General features: G+C 38.4%; 1 protein-coding gene across 6 annotated transcripts in view; it reads left to right on the plus strand.

The window, feature by feature from the left end:
- LOC140650479 (uncharacterized) overlaps positions 1 to 4,212 on the plus strand; it is a 36,594-nt gene extending 32,382 nt beyond the window's left edge. The window contains exons 7-8 of one of the 6 annotated variants that reach the window (XM_072858773.1): positions 1,616 to 1,674; positions 3,559 to 4,212. In XM_072858773.1, coding sequence (XP_072714874.1) covers positions 1,616 to 1,639 — 24 coding nt within the window. In that variant the 3' untranslated portion in view covers positions 1,640 to 1,674; positions 3,559 to 4,212. The other 5 variants (XM_072858769.1, XM_072858768.1, XM_072858770.1 and 2 more) reach the window with 5 other exon arrangements.
- Positions 4,213 to 12,297: the final 8,085 nt, after the last annotated feature.

The raw sequence follows: 12,297 nt of genomic DNA on the forward strand, positions 1-12,297 counted from the left end.
GACCTTTACAAACAGATGCAAGAAGGATATGTTTTGGATTACTTCCTCTCAGTTCTGCTGGAAATCAATACAGAAGGTCTATTTGTTGATCTTTCCTCCCCCAACATACAAAAAAGCCCAGCATTGGCAAGAAACTGTATTATTCTAGCCAATACTACCAAAAAAAAAGAATAGAAACAGAAAAACAAGAAGCAAGGAGGCCAAGGAATAAAATTACCACGAGGAAGAGAAAGCACCATTTTCTATCTGGTTTGAGTTAGCAGGAAATGTGGTATACAGTGTATACTATATCAGGTCTGAAAGCCTTGTATCTCATAGCAGCATGAATCGTTTTGCCAGCATTAATTAAATTATCAAATTGTTCCTTTTAACTAAGTGTATGTTATTTGCAATTCCTTAATGTTTGCTTTTAAAAGTAGTTATTTTGCAGAAAATATATTTTAAATCAGGCTAAACTGGATTTTATTGCACTGACAGAAAGAAAGGACAAAACAAAACAGCACTGTTGTATTGAAAATACAGAACTGGACTTCCTGTGAGATAAGTATGTGAAATATGGTCACTTTGCACCACTTTTCAAGATGTTCTGGACTTACAGTATAGTTAGAGAACTATGGGAGGCTGTCCCTGGTGCAGGGGATCCTGACACATGACCTTCTACCTCACTTTGTTTAAATGAGAAAATTAAGCACAGGATTGCATTGTGCACCTTTGAATCAACACATATGCACAACTCTGTCCAAATGCAATCCATACCTATTGCAACAACTATTATGAAGGTATTGCTCTTCCTGATCAAAGGGATCAGCCTACATACTGTGGTTTTCTTACAGAAAGGCAGTTTCCAGTTTGGACCTGTGGAATACCAGCAAACCACCTGAGCTGGACATGGAATTGATTTGGTGGTCATGTAAAGAATAGGGACCAAACTGCATTTAAGAACAGCACCTCCTCAGTTCTCTGTTACCAGCCAACCATCCCCAAACTACAGGGCAGTGAAAAGCTGAAAAAGGAGGAGAGTTTCTCCTGGGATATATGATTTTCAAGTGCTTTAATTTCTCAATGAAAACAAGTTATTAATATTAGCATAAATATAAAAAGAATTATCCAATCCAGTCTTTCTTCCTCTCTGAATTATAAAATAATTGTATTTTGAATGCAAAACTGTTATGTCAGGTGAGCTTCAGCAAAAGATTCTGTTTTATACTGACAGTTTTTAATGGTGATCAGAAGAGAAACATGCCTCAGAGGAGCGTACTGTACAGGAAGGAATAAAAATTTGAAAGCTATCTCTGGTATTGTGCTGAATTCTTCTTACCTTTTCAATTAACAGTTGCTCAGTTGCATGTTTTGATGACTTTGTGATTATATCTGACATTAAAACTATTCAAGCCATTCTTTGCCATGAAACAAAGTCAAGTGTTTTTACTGAAGATCAATCCCTGATCAAGTTTTGATCTGTAAGAATGATAGGAAATATCTACCACGTGCTAGGTTATTGGGAATAAAGATAAATCTTAATTTTCTTTTCAATTAACATTTTCTCCAAGCTTAGGAAAGAATGGCAATTTCTCCTTACTCCTTGTGCTATAATCTAAAATTTTCTGGATTGCAGATCTTGTGCTGCTATGAGCATTAGAAGTCAGATTTTCCATTGCTTTTCAGTTTACTCTGGTAAGTGAACAAATCATATAAATCATCCATAAATCATCTGTAAGAAGCTTTGAAAAGAATCTAAATAAATATCTAATGAGAATTTGGAAACCGTTTAAATTCAATTAAAATATCACACACTTAAAACTAAAAACATTAGGATCAAACTGTATTTCAAAATAGCAGTCAAAGGGATGAATGACTATCTTCAAACCTCATTCATTTTTATATGGTACATTTCCCTTTCCATTACATAAACTGAAAAAAAGAAGGAGCTTGGTGTTCACAGTTTAATGGAACGGGTGTTTTAGAAAAGGCAGCTCCATATCTTGATCTTCAAAAACTTTCACGTTTTTGGGAAAATTAGTTCTTTACAATGAACAAAAAGTAAAGGAATTTGGCATTTAATAGTATAAGCAGGTTTTGGACAAAAGCACAACACCCCACATCTTGCAACCAAAAAGGCAGAAAAAAACTGAGATTATTTAATTTTTATTTGTCTTGGCTGTGTGTTTCACAACAGTCCACTGGATGGCTCCCTTACCACTCTCTGGTTTTGCATTTCCTTGAGCACCGTATTACCACGTTGTAACTGCGCGAGGCGAGTTCCACTGCCTCAGGAAACTCTGCTCAGGACAAATGAACAAACGTCTCCACCTGTGGTCCACAGGTTTGCAAGTGCAAGGTGTTCTCCCAAAACAATGAACTTCAGTTTCCTGTACAAAAGAGTGGCTGATAATCTGCGAGTGTAAAAGAAGGTGGAACAGCTATATATAACAACCCCAACAACAACGAACCCCCAAACCCACGGAGTATACTGGCAAAAAATTAAAATTAATTGGGTTAGAGTCTGGCAATTCCATCTTCTTGCAATGCACTATGGCAAGTGACAGACACAGTCATCCTAACACTAAGTAATCCATCCTCCTTAGAAAACTTGTAAAGGCAACATGGCAAAGAAAATTTGGGAACAGAGGTATGTTGAAAATGCTTGGCTTGTGGGAGTCAAGAATGATAAAAAGGAGATGTGTCAGTCAGTGTACACTTTGGTCCTTGCAGCAGTTCGAGTTTGCAGTTGTGGATTCACATTACTTTTAATAGCAAGTTGACCCTAACACAGGCAGTCCTGCTCACTGCTTTCTTTCGTTAGACCTAGCAATAGTGTTACTGCAGGATATGTCAGATCAAAGAGCTGATTACATGGAATTTTTCTGATGTATTAGTTTTAGATCAGATGGTAAAATCTGTGACTGTATGATCTCCACAATTTAACACAAGGCAAGGTCTTCAGTTATCGTGGGTAAAGTGTAACACAACTCCACATCTTGTGTTGAAAAGCTAAAGCCTTTTTTATTTCTCTGTTTTTCTATTTGGTTGCATTTTTAGCAGTATTCCTAAAGAGATTTTGTTGCAAAGTGTATTACCCGATAAAATCACTTACATGAGTTATAAAATTCCTGAATGTCTCTGAAAAAATTCCTAAAATGTCTTAGATTTATAGTCTATATCCCATAGAGCAGTATGAAATAACTTAATTCTTCCTTTTTGTCTCAGCTAATTTCCGTAAATACCAGACAACTAAACAACATTTTGAAATAAAGGCATCATAAAAATAATGGAGATAATGGGCTAATTCTGTCACCAGTCACAGATTCAATCTCTTGGGAAACCATCTTACGTCCCTTACTCATAGAAAACTCCACCGACGTCCAAGAACTATTTTACTGAATATTGTAATGTCACTATAGCATTCAACCTTTACTCTACTTTTCTTTCAATCTTAATTGTTTTAATACATTATAGTTCCTGTCTGATATGTTGAATGTGTCACTCTGTGTGTGTTGAATGTAATGAACATGTAAGTGTGCGCACCATGGGGATACAAAAAAATGTACTTTTTTTCAGATATGAAGGATGGCAGCCATGGTGTACAGAATGCTGATAGTTTTAGACCACACTGGACATATAAACGCTCAGAATGCCATCACTGCGAACCAAAATCACAATCATTTACACCAGGTCAATTAACCAGCTGGAAGAACTGTCTTACATTGCCTTTAGGAAGTGATACCTTATTGTACTTAGACAGGGATTTTAGTTAAAGGGAACTTCGATGTAAAGGGAACTATCTCGCAAACTGCCAGATTCCACAAAAAATGAGAAGAGCTCCCTGAATAGCCAGCTCAGCTACAGAGTTAGGCTGAGCCTAGTTTATAACTCCTTCTTTAACAGAACAGATTACTTACGGAATGAAATAAGATAACTGAAGATGGAAACAGAGAATCAGTATTATAACATAAACAGAAGCAAAATCTTGCCTACTTGTGTACAGTTGTGTCAATGCATATTGAATACAAATCCAGGCAATGTCTTTATCTACACATGTACAGAACAGCTGGAGCAACAGTGGCGAGACTTGATTCTTACATAAAATCCCTTACTTTCCAATGTGGAATAGGCAGTCTTTAGAATAAATCAGGACTAAGTTGCAGAGGCTCACAGGCAGAACAAAAGCAGAGGAGGTCAAGAATGGGATGCAAGATATGGGACCAAGAATGCAGATATATATTGTCCTCTCTGTCGGAAGTAATGAAACCTTCTATTAAAAGGCTTCAATACCTATCTGACTGCAAGAGGCTGATATGATACTTACACTTCTAGCTAAGACATTTTTAAGTAGTGTAAGGTCAGCTAAACTATACTACACCTATTATTCTATGTTTTTGTAGGGCTGGGTCTGTTGTGGCTCTAGCTGCGAATATCGGTTATATAAATAACATTACATACAGCCATGGAAGTTTCATATATTTAAGGTTATAATCATATAGTAGAATAAAGTATAGAGAACTTGTGTGCAAGCAGTCATCAGAATAGCCATTAGTTAACAAAACACAGTGCTTAATTTTCTCTTACGCATTTTTTTTAAATTGGTCTGTCATGGTGGGCATAGTAATATGCTGTAAATGGAATGGAATGGAATGGAATGGAATAGAATAGAATAGAATAGAATAGAACAGAATAGAATAGAATATTTCAGTTGGAAGGGACCTGCAACAATCATCTAGTCCAACTGCCTGACCACTTCAGTGCTGACCAAAAGTTTAAGCATGTTATTAAGGGCATTGTCCAAATGCTTCTTAAACACTGACAGGCTTGGTGCATCGACCACACCTCTAGGAAGCCTGTGCCAGGGTTTGACGACCCTGTTGGCAAATAATTTTTTCCTAATATCTAGTCTGAACCTCCCCTGATGCAGCTTTGAGCCATTCCCACATGTCCTGTCACTGGAAGTACTGAGGCAGTTAAATATTTAAGCCATATAGTACAATTATATTTCTATTTCAGACAAAGACAATCCCCAATTTAATTTGCATGGCCACTGGAGTGTTAGTATACCATGGGCCTGGCAGAGAAACTTCCCTCCTCCTGACTCTCATCTGAAAACATGTATCCTGCAAACATGAGGACTGCAAGCTCAACTAATACTGATACCGGTCTGAGCAACTGCAAACATTACTATGATTCGTATGCAGTGTTTCCTGTGCTTTTCTTAGCTTGTAGTTATACTAAAGTTGTAGCCTTAAAGCCCAGTAAATGTGGCATGCAAATGTTTCTAATAGGACACAGACTGTGTGTTAAGCTAACAATGCAAGCCTTAGGAATTGCCTGGACTTATTTTGGCCTACCTGGAGTTCTGCTTTTGTTTGTTTTGTTCTATGAGCAACTATCTAACTCTTTCGGTAATTATCTAGTATTAGGTAATAGGTGACTATTACCTACTACTGTATTATATTTCACCTAGGTGACTATTACCTATTATTGTATTATACTTTACCTTTTGCTTAGCATTGCACTGCCATGTATTGTAATGCCTACTGTCACACTCAAGTTGTACCCTACTGTAACAAATTGCTGCCTTTTGGAACTAACAGATGGCAACAGGAAGTAACTGTCTTCTGTAGAATGAAACATCTATGACCCTATAATAAAACACAGCATTGAGGGCTAGAGAAATCAGATGATAGTAGAGGCCTAGGTACACAATGATAGTGGCGTCCTCAGGCTATAAGCAATTCAGCAGTCTATTATGGATCATTAAAGGAGTGCAGTCTTAGGAGCTGGATAAAAACAGTCCTACTGGTAACAGAACAAAGAACAAGTATCCAACACACATAAACCCCATCTTATAGTAAATTTTGATCTACCCTGGACATGCGGTCTTATGAAGAAAGAGCAATGTATATAATATATTAACATGCATACAAAAGTAACTCCAAACAGATCCTAGCATGAGAAAGAAATCATCGTCAGCAATATTTACTCCTACTAGCAAGGAGAAGGAAGAAACCCCACCATCAATATCACACTCCTCTCAGTGATGGACCCAAGATGCAGCCCCCAAACTAAAGCCATTAATGTTTCATACTCAGAGGTCAGTGGAAAGGTTAGCATCCAATCAAAGAAAGGGGTAAATATTAGAAAGCTTGCTTATACCAGCTTTAACTGTACATAGTCTGAACTGTAAGAGGTGATATGCATTTAAATGGACTAATATTAATTCTTGATTAAGAATTTACTTGGACTATTACGATTTTACTTAGACTAACAGTAGTTTCTTGGCTTTGCATATAAGGCATGTTCTTTGGCTCACAACTGCAGAATTTGTGCAACTAAATGAGGGAGATTCAAACTGGTCTGTAACTTAGGTACCACAAAAATACCTACACATCTTGCAAAAGATAGAAGAATGGAATTGTAACAACAGTATCCCTTGCCATCCCAATATATCTTGATTTTTTTTTTGTTAAAAAAGTGAACTTTGTCCATATCTTTGAAAGAAATTAAATAAGCCTTTGTTTTTAGAAGATGGTTCCAGTAACTAAGTGATCCAGAATTAGCTGTTTGAGCTGTATTATCTGCAAAACAGAATTTAAGATTTCCGTTATTGTTTCTGTCCCTCTAGATCTAGACAGAGACAAACTGTCCATACTGAATTTAAATAGCTCCTTACTCATCATGCTGCCTGTTTTGGATGTCCTTCTTGGGCTTCTAATTTTAGCACACAATGTGCAGTTAGCTTAAATGTTTCACTCAGAGGTCTACATTCAACTCCAGAAGTGCTAGGTATTGCATTGCCGTGAGGTTACTTCCACTTATCCTACCCATCATTACAAGTCTAGCTGTTTAACCAGAAAGTTTTGTGCTGTTCAGTGATTCCAATGAACTATTGGCACAAGAAAGCCCTCCAACTTTCTCAGAGGCCCCTGGGATAGCCACGAAGGACAAGAATGTTCTGCATTTTCTGTGTAATGAGGACCAAATGTGAATCACTTAGAAATGCCTTTGCACATTGCTGGTTTGGGTTGTGCATAGTTCATGAATCACTTCTCTGATGGATAGTCAGGAATAGAAATATTTCTAAAAAGATAGACTCTGTTGCACTAAAAACTGATAAAATTATAAAGCTTTTCAAGAGGTAAAATAGTAATCTTCTTTGCAACTTTATAATCAGATAGTTTTTAGGTAACCAGTATTTGAAGCTAAAGCCACAAAAGACCCAGTCCTGAACTTGGCAAGGGACACCAAGAATACAAAGGGCTTTTATAGGCATGTCAGCCAGAAAAGAAAGTGTACCCCTGCAATGAGCACAACTGGCAAACTGGTAACAATGGACAAGGAGAAGGCTGAGGTAGTCGACAACATTTTGCCTCAGTCTTCACTGGCAACCTCTCTTCCCACACCTCTCCAGTGGATGGACCGCAAGATGGGGACTGGGGGAGCAAAGTCCCTCCCACTGTAAGAGAAGATCAGGTTTGTGACCACTTGAGGAACCGGAACATACATAAGTCTATGGGACCTGATGAGATGCATCCCAGAGTCCTGAGGGAATTGGCTGATGTAGTTGCCAAGCCACTCTCCATGATATTTGAAAAGTCCTGGCAGTCAGGTGAAGCCCCTGGTGATTGGAAAAAGGGAAATATTGCACCCATTTTTAAAAAGGGTAAAAAGGAGGACCCTGGGAACTACCGACCTGTCAGCCTCGCCTCTGTGCCTGGGAAGATCATGGAACAGATCTTCCTAGAAGCTATGTTAAGGAACATGGAGGAGACAGGGAGGTGATTCAAGACAGCATAGCTTCACCTGGGGCAAGTCCTGCCTGACCAACCTAGTGGCCTTCTGTGATGGAGTGACTACATCAGTGGACAAGGGAAGTGCTACAGATGTCATCTATCTGGACTTCTGTAGGGCCTTTGACATGGTCCCCCCACAACATCCTTGTCTCTTCAATGGAGAGATATGGGTTTGATGGATGGACTGTTCGGTGGATGAGGAATTGGTTGGATGGTCACATCCAGAGACTAATGGTCAACAGCTCAACATCCAGATGGAGATCAGTGATGAGTGGTGTCTCTCAGGAATCTGTATTGGGACTGGTATTGTTTAATGTCTTCCTCAATGACAGAGACAGTGGGATCGGGTACGTCATCAGCAAATTTGCAGATGACACCAAGCTGAGTGGTGCGGTTGACACGCCTGAGAGACAGGATGCCATCCAGGGGGACCTAGACAAGCTCAAGAAGTGGGTCCATGTGAACCTCATAAGGTTCAACAAGGCCAAGTGCAAGGTCCTGCACCTGGGTCAGGGCAACCCCTGGTATCAACACAGGCTGGGGGATGAAGGGATTGAGAGCAGCCCTGTGGAAAAGGACTTGGGGGTACTGGTGGATGAAAAGCTGGACATGAGCTGGCAATGTGCGCTCGCAGCCCAGAAAGCCAACTGTGTCCTGGGCTGCATCAAAAGAAGCGCGGCCAGCAGGTCGAGGGAGGTGATTCTGCCCCTCTACTCTGCTCTGGTGAGACTCCACCTGGAGTACTGTGCCCAGCTCTGGAGTCCCCATGCAAAAAAGACATGGAGCTGTTGGAGTGGGTCCAGAGGAGGGCCACAAAAATGATCCTCTGATTATTTTTGTGGATCAGAGGATCAGAGGAAATGGAACACCTCTCCCATGAGGAAAGGCTGAGAGAGCTGGGGTTGTGTAGCCCGGAGAAGAGAAGACTCCAGGGAGACCTTATTGCAGCCTTTTAGTACTTAAAGGGGGCTTATAAGAAAGATGGGGACAAACTTTTTAGTAGGGCCTGTAGTGATAGGACAAGGAGTAATGGTTTTAAACTAAAAGAGGGAAGATTCAGACTAGATATAAGGAAGAATTTTTTTACAATAAGGGTGACGAAACACTGGAACAGGTTGCCCAGAGAGGTGGTAGATGCCCCATCCCTGGAAACATTCCAAGTCAGGCTGGACGGGGCTCTGAGCAACCTGATGTAGTTGAAGATGTCCCTGCTCATTGCAGGGGGGTTGGACTTGATGACCTCTAAAGGTTCCTTCCAACCCAAACCATTCTATGATTATATGATTCTGCAAAAACATACAAGAATAGGCATAGTGTAATTCAACTGACCTTTTATTACTTACATATTTGCAGCACCTAATCTTTTTTAGTACGTATCCTCTTCATTTCAATTGCTGTTTATTTCCTTATACTGAAGCAATATACAGTAGTGACAAACAGATTATGAAAGACATGCTAGTTCCTTTGCTAGCTTATATTTTCTGGAGCTTATGATGCTGAGAAAAAAAAATCTGGCCTTGGTAGACACAGTTTCAGCTTTGAAGTACTTTTCTCTCTGACATTTAATTAGTAATCTGCCCACTGTATAAGAACAAATACACCCTTATAAATGAATACATTTTCAGCAGATCAAACTTAATATATTTTATTATGCAACTGCAAAACAGCTGTACTTAAAAAAAAGAACATTTTGGCAAGCATATGCTCCCTAATGAGGACTAATTGCTTCAGCTTTCATAAATATAGATTTTTATAATTAAGATACAATTCCCTGAAATGTTTTTCCTTTTTGCACTTTTCACTTTTTTGAGCTGTGAGACAAATAGGATTATATAATCAGTGCTTGATTTTTCAAGTATTTGTAAGCTTGTTTCCGAGTAAACTGGTAAAATGTTGAAAGCATTGTTTGAGAGCTATCAGCTTTATCCTTGGTTTTTGATGGGGCCAAGCAGGTCCAGCTTTTTTTCAGAACAGCACTAATTTTCAGAGGTGAAGATATGCACTAACATAACTGCAAAACCAGAACCTTCAGTCCTAGGTTAGCAGGCAGTAAAATGAGGTTAGCATTTTAGTTTGGAAATAGAGTAGCAAAGGGTGATGTTCTACAGTAAAGGCTGGGTCTGCTATGGGTGAAAGGGTAGATCAGGCTGGAAGCTTACTCTGCTGGGCTAGGATTTCAGGGAGGATTAGCAAGCATTGTTGAGCTAGCGAAAGGCCTAGAATCAGACATGTCTGATCCATACTAATATTGGCTCCTTACATATTTATAAATTATTGAAACATGTCGTTAGGCCTAGGTTTAGACCCAAAAGTGGTTTCCTGAGATGTGCTATTGCTAGTGTTTGCACTCACAGAGTTTGATGTACTAGGATTATAGTTATATTAATCTAGGAAGAAGGTTTAGGATTGATGAGCTAGGGTTACTGCTGTCTTACTGGGAGCTGTTGTAAGAGTTAGGGTTAACATTGTTGTTTTGACTGACCAGACCCAGTTGACCTACAGTCATATCTGGATCCACAAGGAACTGCTCACTTGGGTTAAACATGGTGCCATCATGTCAAGTTTGGAGAACTGGAATTTGAAATGCTCTAAGATGACAAGGTAGGGATACGGTGAGATCATGGGACAGCTTCAGTCCTACAGTGATAACTTCATAGAGAAAAGGTGGTATCTTAGGTAGTAAGGCTCCAACCTATCTGAAGATTTTAAAGGAAAAGTGGCACTTCAAATGGGAAAGGAAACAGAAGTCAGTGGAAATAATGACTTTCTAGTGAGAACTGTTTTGCCACAAAGAAATGACGGGATTCTGGGTCCAGCTTAATTTTCTGGATTGATCTACAGTTAGCTGATCCAGTTTGATGTAGCAAAGCCATCAATCATGCAACTACCTTCCATATAAAATGATCTCATGTCTTGACAAGGTACGGACATTAAAAAAAACCATACAGAATACTACTGCTGTATGATAATCTAAAAATAAAGACCCTCCTTTACCCCTCAACTTCTGCTCATTAGAAACCAACTTTTAGTTGCCAGCCTAAAAATGATTCACAATTTTCTGAAGCTTTAATTTTTCCTTGTGGAACACTGTACCTGAACTCATGTAGTTACTATTTTCTCATTTTGTTCACCTCTTGTGTTTAGCCCTGAACAAGTCAACCTTTCTAGTCTTCTCAGACAGGTTCTCTATTCTGTAGATTATCCTAGAAGCAGTTTTCTGTACCTATTCCTAGTTAAACTAAGCTGTCCTGACAATGCTAAACAGTATTTTAGATAAAGTTGCATATGAGGTTCGTACAAATGGGGAGTACAAATGAATCAATGTACAATGTACAAAGTCAATGTACAAATGAACTTGTAAAGTTCAAGTTGTAGTCACATCAAGACTCTATTAATTGCTATCATATTTATTTATTTATTTATTTTGCTAGCCTGAGCTATCTCATAAAATCACCAGCTACAAATTCAAATAGCTTTAATTCTCAGCAACAACAGAGTGACATTATTTGGAAACAAGGCAACCTATTTATCCTAACTCCAGGCCTATGAAATCTATAGCTTCAGAAAAGGTTTCTGATTTTTCCTTTGAAAAATTTACTGACTTCGGAAAGTATTCTGTTGCATTGAGAAATATTTAAGAAAATAACATTAAGAAGTGTAAGAAAAGAATCTCACAAATCTAAAACCATTGAGAGAAAACACACAGACTTCTAAAAAAACCCAAGGCTTTGGTGCTTTTCCTCCTAATTAAGCCAAGTTTTGAGGACTGGATAAGACTCTAGGATAAGACTGTGTTTACACCACTCTTTTTCAGAGAAGTACCCACACGCATAAAAGATAATGGTACTGTGGAAAGGATTAAATGGCCCCATATATGTCATCCTTTCATATCCTCTCAAAAATAATAAGAGGCTCAAACTTATAGGGATTGTCACTTCTGAGTCGGAGAAAGAACGGACAACCAGACAACTAGATATGCTTCTCTCCTTCTACATAACAAAATGTGAGCATTTTGACCACGTCTACTCTTGATTTTCTAACTTCTCTGCTTACATGATGAGTTCTGAGTTGATCCTTAATACCTAAAAACTCCCAGTTGACCAACTAAGCATTAGTAGTGCTACTTGGCATTTAAATTTCTTAAGTAGTTATTAAATAATTTAACATCTATCTGCCTTGCTATAGAAGAGTGGTTTTATCACACACATAAAGTATTTCTCTATATTATAACTATAGAACTATAAATACTATATTTAACACCATAGTTTTGCTCTTAAGTTAAGCATCTTCTTAGAAGTATGCATGTAGAGAATGCAATACGATTAGATCTGGACATAATACCACAGAATTTATAAATAAAAACTTGAAAGAAAATACAATATCTCATTACTCATTTCAGTAATGTAGGATTTGAAACAAAATTATAATACTATAATTCTTGATAAGTCACTACATTTCCATAAAAAAAATCAACTGCTCTTACATGTTGTACTATATCATATTGATACCTAAG

Source organism: Ciconia boyciana, chromosome 4 (assembly GCF_034638445.1).
Source record: "Ciconia boyciana chromosome 4, ASM3463844v1, whole genome shotgun sequence".
Classification (NCBI taxonomy): Eukaryota; Metazoa; Chordata; class Aves; order Ciconiiformes; family Ciconiidae; genus Ciconia; species Ciconia boyciana.